This window comes from Rhipicephalus microplus, chromosome 8 (genome assembly GCF_043290135.1).
Source record: "Rhipicephalus microplus isolate Deutch F79 chromosome 8, USDA_Rmic, whole genome shotgun sequence".
Classification (NCBI taxonomy): domain Eukaryota; kingdom Metazoa; phylum Arthropoda; class Arachnida; order Ixodida; family Ixodidae; genus Rhipicephalus; species Rhipicephalus microplus.
In genome coordinates this window covers 82,286,571-82,303,847 of record NC_134707.1, presented here as the reverse complement: position 1 = coordinate 82,303,847, position 17,277 = coordinate 82,286,571, and the positions used below count along the sequence as shown (strand labels likewise).

Sequence of the window (17,277 nt, the reverse complement as noted above, 5' to 3'; positions counted from 1 at the left end):
GCTACCGCTACCAGGCGAAACCCGCGAGCCCGAGCGGAATCCGGTAGAAGAACGGCTCCCGGGGCCGCGTCTGCCGTTCATGAGCATTGAACGCCTCACGCACGGCGACAGACAATACGTGATCAAGGACCAAGTCGTGAACGTGCTTATCAAAGTGAGGGACTCGCTCAATATGATTGCCCAGAAACGTCCCCGACAACGAGGCCATTGACGTGCATATCAAACGAAGACTTGTCGTAAGGCCTCGTACAAGCGAGGTACAACTACGTATAAAACATGTGTTATAATGCAGTATTACTGGATTAATGGCTGCTTGAGCTATTTGTGCCAAAATGAGCACCGGAAACAGCATGCGCTCAATGTGGTACACTGTAGCCGGTCGTCTCGGTGCGAGCGGCGCAGTTATGCCGCGACTCGCCGCCAGGTGCCCTATTTATCCGGCGCTGGTCTCCTATTGAACAACATGGTTTTAAGGGGCGAAGCTCCTCTTAAGTCTAACTTTGTCCTGCGTCAAGCGTACCTGAGAGAAGAAGAGATGAGAAAAAAAAGTAAGGCAGTATCTCCCAAACAGTATAATAGACGGTGCTGTGTCACAGAAGTACATACAAACTGCAGTTGAGTGAGGATATTCTAGATGACGCTGTACCGCTACTCTCTGAATGGCTGCTGCGCGTTTTTCGCCAGGGGCACGAGGAAGGAGTGCCTCTCTCAGTCTCCTGTATCCTCGCCGTACGTGGCGGATCGTTGATGGGGCATCGACAATGTGGAGTAGAGGGCCTCGGCGGCTTGTGCTCATCTACATACAGACACACGCACGGACGGACGGATGGATCGACGTGCACACGGACTGACGGATAGACGGAGAGAGACACAAACGCACAGATGGGCAGACAGACGGACGGACGTACAGATAGACAGACGGACGTACAGATAGACAGACGGACGTACAGATAGACAGATGGATGGACGAATGGATGGATGGATGGATGGATGGATGGACGGGCGCTTCGCCCCACTCATCATCATTTACTCTGTGGTTATGCTGCAATTCTTTTCTCAATTGTATTGCTGTCCGTACTGAACGTAGCTTACTAAGTGACATCAATAACACAGGACAAGTATAATAAGGAAAGTCTACAACCTGACGTCCACAACTGCCTTTATTAGGGTTGGTGTAAGTGGATTTTGCCGAAGACTTTTCAAAGGAACATCGCTACCGCTGACTTGAAGTTTCCACGTCATCCTCGGAAAGCCGGGCATCAGGTCATCATTTCCGAGATGATTTGCTTCCGACACAGTGGCGCACGCTCAAGATACGTTGACTCCGGTCATCTGTTGATTTGACATTTGTCACTAATCAGTGAAAAAGCTGATCGTTCGCGTGCATCAAGTTGAAGCCAACGTTTGTGCGGGTGTGTCTACGGCGTTGGGCCGGCGAGGTCGGTGTCTCTCGGCTCATCTCCAGAGACAGTCCCTGGTGTTTCGGCATGTCGTGTGTTCGCCTTCAAGACTTCCAGTTGGTGCGCCACCGGTCCCAAGATGTCGGCGCTGTCGGTGCCTGAGTGCTCGCACGCAGTGCAAACCCGACACCGCTGAGAGCGGGCTGGTTGGATCGTCAAGTCTTCTAGCTTGGACATAAAATGATCCATGGAGTCACCCGAGTCATCGCAGAGGGCATCATTTTGTGCCTGTTCGCTCGAAGGTCTCCAGGAGCGGCTGACGTCGAGAAATTCCGGTTGGTGCCAAGGTTCATACAGTGGTCGCGATGTGTCCGCGGACGTCGCTGCTTTGGGCGCGTTGAAGCTGAGGTCCTCGTACTGTTTCAACCTATGGGCACTTGTGTTTTCCTGTCATACGTAAAGAACAAAACAATGTGTAGAAGATGAAGGTGGCGATTTGAGCTTGTTGGTATGGTAGATTGATAATAGATGGTAGCTCAGACAAAAGACATGGCCAAAAAGGCGCTGTGTTGTCTTGAATTTGCCTTCTTTTGTCCAAGTCATTTGTCTGCACTACCAACTATAATGATGAGTAGACAGTGTGCTCATTGGATTAAGGTTGCATGAAAGATGATGTTATATACTAGAGCTTGAGGTAAGTATTTACTCAGTTACCAACATTTAACCAGGCCTACTCATCACTTGGGAAAATATTTTAAATAGTTATTGAACATTAAGAGCCCATGAATTCTCTGTCGGTTGTGCCATAGGTGTGCACAGGGGGAGGGGGGAGCTGGTCATCTCTGTGGAGCGCGAAATCGGGCCCGTACATTTACTCTGTCTAACCCATTCCACCAATTGTTAAAATACAGAGTTATGGGTAAGTATACTTACGGTGATAATGCAGGACGAAGGCCACCGATTCATTCACCTACTTCTCTTTTTTTTTCCACTTAAAGTCATGGTGTTGGTAAGTGAAGCAAGTGCTTGACAGCACAAACGACGAGAGGGGATAAAAGAAACGAGAACAGAGCGCTGAACAAACAACCGAAGTTTATTGCAAACCAACTGCAGTATATATGAAAATGGAGTCCGCACATAACCACGCAAAATCGGCAAAATCGCACGTACATGTGCCAAACGGCCTACCTAATCAAGAGCCAGTCATATCAGTGGACCCTAGATAACAAATTTCAGAGACGTAAAAGCCTCGCCGCGGTGGTCTAGTGGCTAAGGTACTCGGCTGCTGAACCGCAGGTCGCGGGATCGAATCCCGGCTGCAGCGGTTGCCTTTCTGATGGAGGCGGAAATGTTGTAGGCCCGTGTGCTCAGATTTGGGTGAATGTTAAAGAACCCCAGGTGCTCGAAATTTTCGGAGCCCTTCACTACGGCGTCTCTCATAATCATATAGTGGTTTTGGGACGTTAAACCCCACATGTCAATCGATCAGTCACAGCCGAAAAAAATAATGGAAGGTACGCTAACACAGGAAGCACCAAATTGTTGAATGTGGAAGGCCTTGCTAATCTCACGCTCACGCTGATTTTTATATCGCTCTATAATCACATAATAGGTGTACGAGTTGTGTTCTGCGCACGCGACAAGCTCACTGAGCTATGTCTTCAGGGTTAACAGTGAAGTACCTAACAAAGAAGCGTGTACTAGGAAACACGCTATGTTGAATGTGTTTTAGCGATTGTATACAAGATATTGTTTATATGCAGGCTCTGTTACAATGGCCAAACAGGCCGATGCATTAATGATCGGTTGAGGGAGCATGGTTACTCTCTATAAGGCTACGTTCCCAGCCACTTGGCGGACCATTGTTAAAAGTGTGGATGTCAGCCAATTCTTGACAGGTGTGTGATTATGGGGCAATATATAAGTCACCGCGAGCGCGACATAAGCGTAGCCTTTCGCATTCAACGATTTCGTGCTTCCTTTGCTAGCGTACCTTCGATTTCTCTTTACGGCTGTGTAATTAGTGATCTAGGGTCTACTTATATGACCGGCTCTGGATTAGGTAGGCCGTTTGGCACAAACATGTGCGAATTTGCTGATTTTGCGTAGTTATGCGCGCACTCTATTTTCCCATGTATTGCAGTCGGTTCACAATAAACTTTGGTTGTTAGTTCAGCGCTCTGTTCTCGTCTCTTCTATCCCCTCCTGCGTTTGCGCTGTTAAGCATTTTCTTCCTCTCTGCCATGCAGCACCAACCAGCCCCAATCAATGAATTTGTTAAAGCCATGGCACAAAGATCAAGGGGCAGGGGCGTAGGCAGTGGGTGGCACACCGGGCACGCCCCCCCTCCCTTTAAAATTTTTTTCGCAATGGCATAAAGAGCGACAAAATGGCCATTTTAAGAGGGATGCCCCTCCCGAAATCAAGATGGTACACCCTCCACTCGAAAAAAAAATTCTGACTACGCGCCTATAAAGAGGAATGCTATATTGGTTACATCATTGCTAGCACTACTTCCATAAGTTTCCTTGCAGCGCATGTAAAAGACCGGGGGAAAATATTATGTGGGCATTCCTGGACCTACGGAGGTCGTATGAAAGTTGAAAGTTACTTTCTGTAGGTCTATATAGGCATTGCCTATATATTTCTGCCCTGCCTTTTACGTGCATTACAAGGAAACCCCCTGGAGACAAGTTCTAAAGGCAGGCCCTTGAGAAAAAATGTCACCACATCATTTTTATGCTTTGCACCCGTTGGGTAGCCTCCTTTCCTTTGAACTCGACTAGCGAGGGAGAGGGGAGGCACTACTTAAAGAACCCCAGGTGGTCTAAATTTCCGGAGCCCTCCACTACGGCGTCTCTCATAATCATATAGTGGTTTTGGGACGTTAAACCCCACATATCAATCGAGGGAAGGCACTGCGGTAAAATTTATTCCGTAGTGCACAACCAGGTGCACGCTGTGGTCATCGCCAACTAGGGTTAGCTGCCATTGGGTTATACACGCCTGAGCTACGAAACGATTCTGGAAAGCAGTATGTTATCCGAGTAGGTTTTTAGCTTTTATATTTACAGCGTGAGACGTCACCACAGAAAGGAAGACATATTGAATATGGACACAAAATATGGGCACAAGAGAAGTGCATGCCTAAAGCGCATTCTTGTACTGGTTTGTGCGTTTCGTAATAAAAACTTGAGACACAATGTAACGAGGACATGAAGAGATAGGTGGAGCCAATTAACAACTGATTCACTGGAAAGAACACCGCCTAAATAAGAATGTTGCCTCGTGTGTCAGCATGCCTTCTTTGAATTCATGTCGCGACGAATCGCACTTTTTAGACTAGTCATGATCACTGAAGGTCTATGTCATTCTGTTACAGTGGTTATCAATGTTACCCGCGCCCGTACTTGATATTACCTGACATGTGATGATCTTTCCTCTTTATCAGTCGTTTAGTTGGTACCAGTCGTGTTTTTTTCTCATCACCGTTCATTTAAGGCTCCAAGTTTTATCAGAAGATATAGGGCCCTATCAGGGTGGCCATTGGTGGAGCAAGTTTCTAATTTGGATGCGCAGCTCGTGTTTCAATATGAACTTTATCAAAACAGAAGTGTGCAACAAATTTATGAAGTTGGACAGCTCATCGTGAGATAAAGTTTACTAAGTGAGTCTGGATTGCTATTACGTAAACGATACAAATAAAATTTTGTCTGTGAATTAGAGGAAAAATTGCTTGAATTTTTCATCTTCGCTCGGACTTTTGGGTTGGAATGTTTCGATATAACTGAGTCTGGCAAGAACTACATCTATTTTGCATAAACTGCATACAAGCACCCGGAGTTTATTATAATTCACTCGTTTATTTACACCATATTTGTGGCCTGAGGACCAAGCGAAAAAGAAAATACGGTGGTTCTATATTTATGGCCGTGTCAATTAAGAATAATGTTAATTATGACACTATAATTTAAACGTCATTCTTAATATTGTTTATGTTTTATCTGGCTACAGGTTTGGCGATAAAATAAATGGCGTAGCTACTTTGGCTACTTTTTCGTTTGAATCCTAGCTTCTTCTCAAATCCATCTAACTGCAACCCTGTCGCCAATACCTCGCCTGCGCAGTGAGCTGAGAGCATCCGGTCAAGACAAGTACTGAACCGTTGCTAAACCAATTATCAAGACTTGACATCGAAGTCTGGCTCAGTCACGCTAAAAGCTGCCGCGAGTGTTGCCATTTTTTGGTAGTGTTGATAAACTAAACTCAAAGTCATGTTGAGCGCAAACAAACAAGAACGTAAGGGAGACGACAACACAATGCGCTAACTTCGATAATTTTCTTTCCAGAAAACATTAAACTATTTTAAAGAAAATTCTTATATTCAGTGTTTCCTGAAAATTGAAATTACACACATTGTGTTGTCGTCTCCCTTACGTCCCTGTTTGTTAGCGCTCTACATTTTCTCGCGAGTTTTGATTCTACCTTGAGAGAAAACGTCAATGGATGGTCCATCCGAAACCTACCAGCATTTTGCGAGCCCCCTGGGCTGCCAGCAGCGTCGTCAACCTCGAGATCCTCGGCGTCGGGTCTCCGAAGTAATCGCCGGCATCCCCAATTCGAAGAACGGGATCCTTTGTGTCCTCATGGTCCATCTTTTCCTCCTGGTTGACCGATTCTTCGTCAGAAACCTTGGGTGCGTTTTCGGATGATGGCTCTTGCGGTTCGTGCAGACCGTGTTGGTCCCGTTGTGGTGTACGATCATCCAGCCGTTCTGGCTTCGAAGGCTGGATTTTCGGCGTCTTCATTAAGGCCACTTGTAGTTGATCATCTGGGTAGAAGGCTTGGTCCAATGGACTCAGCTGCGAATGAGACGATTCGTTGACGTTGATTCGTCAAAGAGGTATACTGGCACAAAAACTTGAGGGTGATATAACTACAGTCGGGTACAGCTTTACACGTCAGCGGCGTTTTCTTCTTCAAATGCGGATGCATACAAGCCTACATCAATGGGCGCGCACTCTAGAAGAATGACGTCATGAATTGAATGGCCGTTGACACCACCTTCGAAGAAGATTGTCGATTGCACGTTGCGGGACTATGTCGTTCAAATACTCCTGAACGTCTAAGACAGTACTATCTACAAAAAAGCGAACAAACGAATGGAGGCACATTACACTGTATGAGTGTCGTTTAGTTTAGTCAAGTCTAGTTGCGATTGGACAGCGACATTCAAGATGGCGTAATATTGAGGACATGCACTGCATTCTCTTTTTTTCTCGGAGGTGTTAATAATACCTATCGAGCAGTGGCGTGAACTCAGAAAAAAAATTAGAAAGAAGATACACATCTTGTCATGGCGGCCACATTATACCTGTAGACATCTTTCATTTTTTTTTGTAAACACAAAAACCATGCTTTCAAGTGAAATATAAGCGTCAACATGGCTTCCCAACTTACGTGATTGCCTTGTTTTACCAAGTCATTTTTGATTCCAGCCGATTCGTAATTGTGTTATCAATAGTTTCGCAGTGATAAGGAGTACTGAACACAGGTGCACACTGCAAAATGAAGAAGCATGAAAAAATAGAATTTGCTGTACTTAACTGTCAAGGAAATCATATACATGACGTTCGAAAGACAATTCCCAAGAGGAAACACTAGGCAGTGGTGTCCCCCTCCAAGCTAAACACATCTGGGGCCCCTGACACCCCATGATATCACCAGCACTATCGATTAAAGGATAAGTCGCAACGTCTCAGAGGAACTTGCAATAGAAATAGTTCTCAAGTAATCATTACTGTGTATGAAGACTTACGTCGGGAACGTAGCTGCCGATTCTTCTGCAGTGGAACATGTGGGTGCGCACAAAATAAATTTACCTGTGACTGACGGGGGCTAACGCCACGTCGAGGAACAGTTGTAAGCCTATGCTCACCAATGCGCGCACTCAATCCGCTCTCGCGGGCCTGCCACACTTCGTTGTCGTCGTTACGGTGTCACCGCCACATAGGCTTTCACAGAGCCTGTTGAAAAGATATGTGCGCGTGCTTTCGTTTAACCGAGCTGGTTACGAAAAAAAATCACACTGTGCCTTATGCATTCATTCTTCTTCAGTGGCGTAGCTAAGAGGTGGCACACCGGGTACCTGCCTCCTCCCCCCGCCCCCCGTACAAATATATTTTTGCCATGGCATACGGAACAAAAAATTACCATTTCGATTAGTTTCCCTCGAAAAAAAAAAATTCTGCTTACGCCGCTGCTCCTTTTGGGTGACGCCAACGCCATGTTCTCAACAATGCTGCTTGTTGGGCACGTAGCTAAAAAAACGCCTATTTTCATTATTTATTATCGTTAAAACAGCCAACTCCATCCAAATTTCGGGGGCGGTGAGGGGACAGGTCGTAAGGAACCTTTCCTTCATACAAGCTCGGCTGGTCGAGTAGGAACATATCATTCATAATAGTGCCACCTTCATTCGTCAAGTTTTGTTATTGTCCCGCTACACTGTGTTTATTGTTCAGCGCAAACCACGCCTGCAGTGTTCGAGAAAGGTAAACAAAGTGGAAATGGCGCCGCGCTTCCGCTAGCCGTTGACACTCCTGCCTCGATACCGTTGCTGCGAAATGCAGCTTATAGCATGTCGGTGGCTGCTAGCGGTGATAGGACCTCAAAGCAGCACGCACAGCCGCAACCAATTGGGCTATGCAGCTACAAATATAAAAACTTGCCTGCCGTGATGAAGAGTTCTTGCTTTTATTACATTTAAGTGGTGTTCGCTCAGCATATTATTAGGCTTCTTTTCACTTCTTATGTTCCTGGTGCATTTTATTTTTGTGTTATCAACGCTAGCGTCTGAGTACACGCGATCACTAGCTCTTTCGCAGGAACCATCATTCGGGAGTACCAACAATCAGCGGAAGAGCGCCCTTTTTCCCCCTTTCCGGTTTCGGCAGCGCCATCTACTTGTCACGTTATCTCGGTTTTGAGGCTATTTGCCACCCGCTCGCGTGTTCGAGCTCGTATTGCTCCCGATAGTGGCCAGTTCTGCTATGTATATACCCTCTCACCAGCTGATGGACGACGACTGCCTTTTAAAAAGCTTCGCGTACTCTTCGGGAATGGTAAGTTCCAAGTTCTCACGTCAAGACGTGAGCTCCGTTTGCGGGTCGCCCATGAGATTTGCGCGTCTCGAGTGCCAGTGTGGTTTAGGTCCGGTGACCACTTGGACACCACGCCCTTGGTAACTAGTATTACACGTTGTTGGGCTGATTGGCGTACTGAATATCAGAAATATACGCATCCAACCCAACAACGAACGTTCATAGAAACGATGAAGACACAAAGTAGCTGGACTAACGACAATTGGTAGCTATCCTTTTTCCTCTTTTCGCCGTTACCTGTGATCATTCGCTCTTGGCTGGATATGTATATACATAAACAGTTGTTATGTGAAAGCGCATCTATTTTTCTACTCGTCACCTTGCGGCAACAAAAGTTATAGTGACAGGCACGTGACATCGACGTTCAACACTGTTTCAGAATTTCGACATGAAACATTTGAAGATTGCGAAGTGAAAGTTTTTGCTGCACTGCCCATGCCAGAAAATGGCAGCCTCGAAGACGCAACTGCATAATCTCTCTGGAGCAACCTTTTTGTCTAAAAGTCAATGCATAGTCTTCATGATGACGCAGTGACTACTGTGCTCGGATGCTGACCCGCCCATCGCGCGTTCGAACCGTTCGGCAACGGCGGGATTTCAGTGGAGGCGATATGTTAGAGGCCCAAGTGGGCTTCGATATAACCGCACGTATAAGCTTTCGAACGAATCAAACAACCACATATATCACAGGAGACTTCGTATATTTTCAAAGAAGCACAACTTACGCCTGCACAATTTGCGTCCCAAGTGGTCTGTTCGGTGTTTGGCGGCTTGCGGTTGCTGACATGAGCGAGACGTGGCAGCCTCTGAGGATGTCAGGAGCGGCGGTGGCGTATCTGCCGAGTCATGAGCTTCTCGTTGCGAGACGTCTTCTGGCTGCTGCACGGTATTCCACATGCGCATCAATGTTCGCGCGACAGAGCAGCCGTGATTAATAACTGGCGATACACAACGTCTGCCTTATAGTTTGCTACCAACAGTGTTGCTATACTCTGCCTTTAGACAAGTCATGCATTGCAAAGTAGGAACAAGAAAAAATGACGCAGCAAAATGCTTGGTGAGAATTATATTTATATGGTGATTATCGAACATAATCCTTAGTGAGTAGATTTATTTTGCTCCGGTGCTTCAAATTTTACACCATTCATATTAGCCAGAATTATATCGCTTCACATTTCCAGGGCAGGTTGTTGTACACATTTGGTCTTGATCGGTTCTTCAATGTTTTATCTTGACTGCTGCATTTCACCAGTTGCGAAATATGCGCGCACTTGTGAATTTCGTGCAACGCCTGTTTTCGGCTCACGCACTGGGGCTACGAGCTAACTCGGCGTCGTCAAAAAGCTGCAAGTTATAGCCAGTCATTCGAGTAGAAGGCGAACGTTCGGAAACAGACCGAAAACCGAACTTGGGCTGGATTTCGCGAATGACTCAATTCGGGCAGATTATACGAACAGAGAGCAAAGATATTTAGGAGGTACATCGCCCTAAGCGTAGGCGCGCGTGGACGACCACTTAATGTCACAAAAAACTAGGACTACGCCCTAGGCTCGCCTTCGAGAGTATCAAAGGCGATAGCATAGTCGGGTCTTAATGTTCGTAATGCCTTCTTCTTCACTAGCCAGGCTTCTCTTTTAGGTGGGAACCTCAACCACGCCACGAGATAAGCGTCTGTACGAGTAACTTCGACAGTTCTAAGCGGTCCTGTATGCCTTCTGCAAGTATTGCTATGAAGTGCCTACTCTATGCCACGAGAATGAAAACGTCTGTACGAGTAAATTTGACAGTTTTTAGTGGTCCTGGAAGTCTTTCTGCAAGTATTGCTGCGAAGTGCCAACTACGGCATAATTTGTCGTTCTGCGAATCAGCGAAGTAGCCACTACGCGTTCGCAAGCCGGGATATTTTCTTTAGGGTACCCAAGTGCAATGCATGACATGACACAAGGAGACTCGATGTTCTTGTTGCTGTGCCGTGCGCTAGATGCTGAAGTGAAGCTGACATCGAAAGCAGAAACTGGAAGTGTGAGGCCGGAGGCATAAATTTCTACGATACTTACTAGAGGGAACTCTGGCGTTGATGTATATGGCAGCTGCAACGCACGGCACCTCAGTGAGCATGGAAAGAATGAGAGGTACACAGATTTGTAAAATATTCGTACTTCCGGCTGCGCTTAGCTTCATGCGGCCTGAAGTCGCTTTGTCACGAGATGCCGATCCACAGAGGTTAAGCAGTTGCACTTAACCACTTTAATATATCAAAACGTTTATTTTGAAACCTTAAGCTTTCAGGCTCACCAATTCAAATCGGCTCAGGAAGTTCACCTCGGTGCTTTCGTTTGAAACGAAACAAAAAGACGGGAATAAACAAAGCCTCAGAGGCGTGTGAAGCCTGTAAAGAGGAATACAAGGCAAATATGTGTACTACCCATCATTCTCATGGTGTCTTAATTATCGCAGAGCTAGAAACTCTATGACCTTAGGTTCGTTCCTAGTAATCACTTCGTGCAGTGATGATGATAAATCAGAAGCTATATATAGCTGCACCAGATCAGCAGTAATTGTACTGATAAAAGGCAAACGCATTGAATGCCTCACCAAGAACACGGACTTCCAGCGTCCACAAGAGTAAAGCAAAAGGTAACCATCATTTCATGACGTCCCGTGTATGCCGTCACAAATTGTGCAGCTTTGTGACATCCTCTTAAATAACATGTAGTGACGTCAAACGATGACTTGATCACACGACGTCGTCTTTTCGTCATCAGTGCGCAGATCTCGGAGACACGTCGTCAGATACAAAACTTGCAGCGTCAGTGGTGGGCACGGAAAGAGAGGGCTGGAGCCCCCCCCCCCCCCCCTCCGATTTCCGCCTGCTCCCCATTGGCGTCCCAAAAAGGAACATAGTCATAATGTAATGGCTTTGTTCCCCGTCTCCTTGCGCCCCCTGAAGGAACTCTCTTATTCTGGGTGCCCCCAATGTCTCTGATTCCTGTAACAGTGTGAAACCATCCGGTTGCAGAAAGCTTTCGGGAACTGGGGGATCAATGCAATCATGTGGTATATATGTACATCAAAACGTTTGCTAGAAAAATAAAATGCATGTGGAGCGTGGGTGCCGCACCCCTAATGTAGAGCTCCGCTGTCTTGAGCGGCCCGCTGCGTCTGGTCGAGGAGCGCTATAGTTGCACCTCCAAATACTCACTGGCGAGCAAAGTCTCCCACCACTCCCAAGAAATTTCGCCGACTAGCGGCGAGTTAATTTCAGTTGGCCTGTCTCAGCTAGCTCAAGTTATGAGGGCGAGGATGGGCCTGCCTCCGCACAACGGACTGCTATCGCTGTACAGTACCGTCCATTGTTGAAGGTTACACTCAAATGCGCACCATCGATATTGCAGGCCCTGAACAGCAAGTGGTTATAAAGAAAATCATCATCCTGACGTGCATACGTGCATGAATAGTGTATGAATAGACAGTCGAGCCGTCTGTATATAGTAGAGTGAACGGCGTGTTTCAAAAAAAGTTTATCGCACGGGCGCGCGCGCGCGCGCGCGCGCGTGTGTGTGTGTGTGTGTGTGTGTGTGTGTGTGTGTGTGTGTGTGTGTGTGTGTGTGTGTGTGTGTGTGTGTGCGTGCGTGTGTGTGTGTGTGTGTGTGTGTGTTTTTACACGGCACCAGTCACAAGAGTCCCTCCTCGATATAGACCAGGATGTGTGGTGGACACTGTACTCTCGTCTCTCAAGACGCCTGTGCTCAAGGAGGGTGTCCCACGGTAAGAAAGAGCTGTCGTCAGGAAACGAAAACTATAACGATAATCTCGGGGGTTTTACGTCCCCTAACCACGATAATGAGAGACGCCATAGGGGAGTGCTCCGGAAAATTAACACCTGGTGTTCTTTTAGGTGCACTGACATCACACAGTACACGAGCTTCTACGTTTCGCCTCCATCGAAACGCGACTGCCATGGCCGGGGTTGAACCCGAGACGTTCGGTTTAGCAGCCAAGCACCCTAGCTACCGTTCCATGAAGGTGGACGCAGGAAAAAAGAATTGGCTACGTATCTGCGTGCTACACCGCAAATGTCGTCGAAAGACGATAGTCCTGCGTCTGGAGAGAGTGAACATAGAGAAACGAGAAAAAAGGAAGGCAGGGAGGTTAACCACATGCTAGTATCCGGTATGCTACCCTACACTGGGGTTCGGGAATAGGGGGTTGAAAGAGAAAGGGAGAGTTAAAAAAATAAATGAGAAAAAAAAACACCGACACACACGCACACACAAAATCAGTACACTCAGAGGCGTTCCGACAGGCCAGTAGTTCGTAAGAAGCCCAGTAGCACTTGCACGGCTTTCTTCTGTGACGATGAGTCATGACGATGGCGCAGTATACTTTCTTCTGACAGCGGCTGGTCATCTAACCTGTTTAGTTTAATAGAAAGGTGTTGCCTTTCCAGGTTGTATTTCGGGCAGTCACACAGGATATGTCGAGTTGTTTCTTCATCTCTGCAGAGTGCACAGTCGGCGGTGTCGGCCATACCTATGCGGAACGCGTACGCACGGGTAAACGCGACTCCCAACCATACTCTGCACAGAGCAGTGGCGTCGCCTCGTCGAATTTTTGTTGGAAGCTGCATGCTTAACGTTGGATCAAGGGATCGTAATCTTGCATGCGTAAAGAAAGGCTCATTCCAAAGAGCCATGAAGCGTTGGCGAGCAAGAATTCGGAGCCTCCTAGCAGCGTCCGTCCTTGAGAGAAGTATTGACTGGTCGTTGTCTTCTGTATGAGCTGAACGGGCAGCTTGATCAGCTCGTTCGTTACCGATAATTCCACAGTGGCTTGGAAACCACTGAAATATAACGTGGTGCCCTTTCTCTGTTATATGGTGTAGCATTTCTGCTGATTCAAATACCAACTGCTCGCGTGGACCACGGCGTAGATTTGACAGAAGTGACTGCAGTGCCGCCTTGCAGTCGCAGAAAATCGTCCACCGTTGCGTGCTTTGGTCGTTAATGAAACGCAGCGCGAAGCACTGCAAGCTCTGCTGCCGTTGTTGTGGTTTCATGAGCTGTCCTGAATTTGATGGTTGTGGCGTGAGTTGGAATAACGACCGCCGCTGTTGAGCTGTTTGGCAGGACGGAGCCGTCAGTGTAGACGTGGGTGCAGTCTTGGTACTTCTAGTACAGCAGAAGTAAAGCGAGCTGCTTGAGGGCTGGTATTGAGAAATCTCGTTTTTTATGGATGCCTGGTATTGTCAGGTTGATGACTGGCTGTTTGAGGCACCATGGAGGAATTGAAGTGAACAGAACGTTTATTTGATGTTCTGCGCAAGAAATTCGGTGAATGGTATTCTGGAGGCGCTGCGTTAGAGAGTCTCGAGGGTGCAGTGGAGGTGAACGAGCGCATCAAGTCAAGTCACACGTGAGACACGAGCGCTATCTGGCAATTATCCTGGAAAACGGGGTGCGCACCGTGCGCGCCCGTCTCTGAGGGGATGAGGTTTAGAACGCACGGCGACGGGTAGGTGCCACCACCGCGTCGTCTTAGCAAAGCGTTGGAAACACTTGCCGTTTTGTCCAAGCGTTGCATGTCCAGCGCAACGTTATAAGTGGTACGATCCTTAAAATTACTTCTGTATGCCTTTTTTAGTAAAAAATACACATACATAATATTGAAGTGTTCTTATGGTGCTTCAGATATGCACAATAATTGCTTCTAATTGGCAATCACACAAGTATGAACGCTGAACCTTGAGCAAATTGGTGGGCGCTGCAAATGGGGTCCGCAATTCGAAGTATCGTTTGGTCTATTTGGTGCTGTTTAGGGTAAGGGTAGACAAAGAGACAAACATAGCGACAGACAGACCAAAATCTTTGCGTCGAAGGTCCCCAAAAAAGACTATCGTCTTTAGAGAGGCTTTGGGCTTCATGGTCGACTGAATTAGGCAGATAGCGAAAGCCACGGCCGACAAAACCAGACAAGGTTAATAAATATGCCCTCGTAAGAAGGAAAGACGTGTATGTTTAAGGGCTCGTTTTTCTTTGTTCGAAACAATACAAATGAATAATATGCCGAATTAATATTGTGTCTTCGTATGAGTGCCTCACTCGTTGGCCAGTTCTGTGGTCCAATTCAGGATGACGTATTAGGGCTCTGCATCCGGTACATAGCCCCGCCGCGGTGGTCTAGTGGCTAAGGTACTCGGCTGCTGACCCGCAGGTCGCGGGATCGAATCCCGGCTGTGGCGGCTGCATTTTCGATGGAGGCGAAAATGCTGTACGCAAGTGTGCTCAGATTTGGGTGCACGTTAAAAAACCCCAGGTGGTCAAAATTTCCGGAGCCCTCCACTACGCCGTCACTCGTAATCAAATAATGGTTTTGGGATGTTAAACCCCACATATATATGCATCCGGTACATACGCGAAGAGATGGACCCTCCGGTGCACAGGTGCTCTCGCTGAAGATTACTCCATCGCCTTCGGCTGTAGCTGCCGTCACAGAGGGCACGACGACTTCACCATCCCCGTTGGTGCCACGCGTAGCTTCGAACTGCTCCGTACACTGAACATCGCTGTTACTGGTTGATCGACAGATGTCGCATGTGTTGGCCACCATCTGCGAGTGATTGCCGACCGGCTGAAATTTTTGTAGAACGGTTAGATGATTATACGTGAAGACAGTGAAAATCGCTTGAACAATAACTACGTTCCATAGTGCGGCATTGCTCGGCGTGTCACTTTCACACCGTAAGTGTATACGTACCTAACGTTAGAACAAGAGCGTACTGGAAACACTGCGCAGCTCAAATGTGCAGTTGCGTCGGAATAAGGATTTCCTTTGATGGAGGGATCTCTATGCGGAGAGTGCAGTTCAGCAATCCAGAGATTTATTGCAATACCACTTAACCTTTAGTGAACTCAAGCTTCTTTGAATTGCGCGCGAAATGTAACCTCCGTGGCCATCAGTGTTCGTGAAGAAGCTTTATTACAAATGCTTAAGGGCGTTTGTACTTTTCATATTTAAAAATACGAAGTTCAGCGATCCTAAACTCTACAGTCGTTAAGAGTTCGTCTAGACTGAGGAATAGGCATTGGCTACGCGACTGTTCGTATATGAAATCTTGAAAACTTGTGTAAGGTTCGTTCCAGCATCATACTAAACACTCATGAAATATGCAGCCTCGTTAGCGCCACGCTAAAACAGCAATGAAGAGCTTTTTCTGAGGACACATGCGAGCCTACCTGGCGTAACTGACACCTCTACCGGCGTATACGGACTCATCGCAATAGATATATATAAAATTTTCAGCGGCCGGTTGGGGTCGAAGTGTTTATGCGACGTTACTATAGAGGCTCGCAATCCAGACTGCTTATGGTCTATAGCAGCACCCAACTTTGGAAGTTCGGGGAGTTTCTTTCTCAGAGCCGTATTCACGACTCATTCCATGCAGAGCTCAAATGCCCCCAGATTGTATGTTTTAGTAGTTGTTGGTTCATATGCCCTCCGATTGTCAGTTGTTTTGAAAGTGATTCGTTGGCTGGGGTATCTGTTCTTCCGTTAGCGCTGACACAAACATGTGAAGGAACGTTTGCCCACGAACACTGCGAAGACAATGTGTTTGGAGCTGTTGCATGGTTTCTTTGAAAGCGAGTGGCTAGTATGCTTTTACGTTTTCTGTGAGTAATAGGATTAAGCGAAGTTTGGTGAGCCAAACTACACACGAAAAAGATAGCTCAGGCGTAGCAATTGCCGTCTATATCTGCAGGGTAACGCTGCTGTTGTGTTCTGGGTTGTCGGTTTCTGTTTCGGAATGACATGTGAGGATGCCAGGGGGCGCCGCTCAGGCATCCAGGATTTCAAGGCGACTGTAAAATAAAGAGGAGTGTGCGTTGGGCAACCGTGGAGTGTGGTTGTTGTTCTTCTCTTCGGCGCTTCGCGCCAACCCACGTGTTCGGCCTGGTCGGCGTCCCCGCCGGCCACGTTCGTCTCCGTCGGCCGTCTTCTTCTTCTGCTTCGTCAGGACCAGCGAGCCCCCAACACAGCAATGGCGACGAGGACGTGTAAGAACCCATTTCGTTCTCCGTGTTCGTCTTTTTCTTGTTTCTAACGGACCTACCCTGCTAACCCTAGACGCCCTTTGTTCCCAGCAAGGTGGCTGCTGCATGCTGCGTCGCTTCATTTCTTCTTCATTCAGCTACGCCACCTCTGTCTTCTTCTTCAAAAAGTGTACTGGCGTTATTTTCTTCCCGTCTGCTCCTCTCCATTCTTCTTGCTTGAAATTGCGTCTCCTATTCCACCTCCCCTATTTCTTCCTTCGCCCGGAGACCCGCCACTTCCGTGGGTTGACTGGAAATTGGTGTTTCAGGCCTACGCAGACGCGGCCGGGGAGGACGCCAGCAAGCCCGAGCGTCGCAGGGCCCTGCTGCTCAACGCGTTGGGACCTGCCGGGTTAAAGCTCTTCTATACTTTGGACGCCACCAACGCGTCGCCGACGCCAGCGTCGGGCGATGCCTTCAAGAATGCGGTTGCTCTTTTCGATGAGCATTTTAAAGATGTCTCGTGCGATTATCTCGCACGCGTAAACTTCCAAGAAAGGCGACAATTGCCTGGCAAGCCAGTCGCCGAGTTCATTACTTCTCTTCGAACGCTCGCCGCGTCGTGTGGCTTCGGCGCGCTCGAGGACGATATGATCCGCCATCAGCTTTTCACCGGGGTAGCCT

At 47.5% G+C, this 17,277-nt stretch overlaps 1 protein-coding gene across 2 annotated transcripts; it reads right to left on the bottom strand.

Annotated features, from left to right (window-relative positions):
* Positions 1-1,124: 1,124 nt before the first annotated feature.
* LOC142768631 (uncharacterized) lies at positions 1,125-7,413 on the bottom strand. 2 transcript variants are annotated; one of them, XM_075870642.1, is made up of 4 exons: positions 7,219-7,413; positions 6,861-6,961; positions 5,927-6,262; positions 1,125-1,847 (listed from the first exon to the last, which is right to left on the bottom strand). In XM_075870642.1, exons 3-4 carry the CDS (start codon positions 6,206-6,208, stop codon positions 1,419-1,421), a joined length of 711 nt encoding a protein of 236 aa, XP_075726757.1. In that variant the 5' UTR covers positions 6,209-6,262; positions 6,861-6,961; positions 7,219-7,413; the 3' UTR covers positions 1,125-1,418. The 2 variants fall into 2 exon arrangements, with proteins under 2 accessions (XP_075726757.1, XP_075726756.1); XM_075870641.1 differs by lacking the exon at positions 6,861-6,961.
* Positions 7,414-17,277: the final 9,864 nt, after the last annotated feature.

Excerpts from the sequence above, each read along its gene's own strand:
- LOC142768631 (XM_075870641.1), bottom strand. The coding sequence starts at position 7,257 with ATGTTCCACTGCAGAAGAATCGGCAGCTACGTTCCCGAC. Across the intron at positions 6,263-7,218 it reads TCGGCAGCTACGTTCCCGAC|CTGAGTCCATTGGACCAAGC; the intron begins GTAAGTCTTCAT and ends TCTCATTCGCAG. Across the intron at positions 1,848-5,926 it reads AGGGGGCTCGCAAAATGCTG|GAAAACACAAGTGCCCATAG; the intron begins GTAGGTTTCGGA and ends TACGTATGACAG.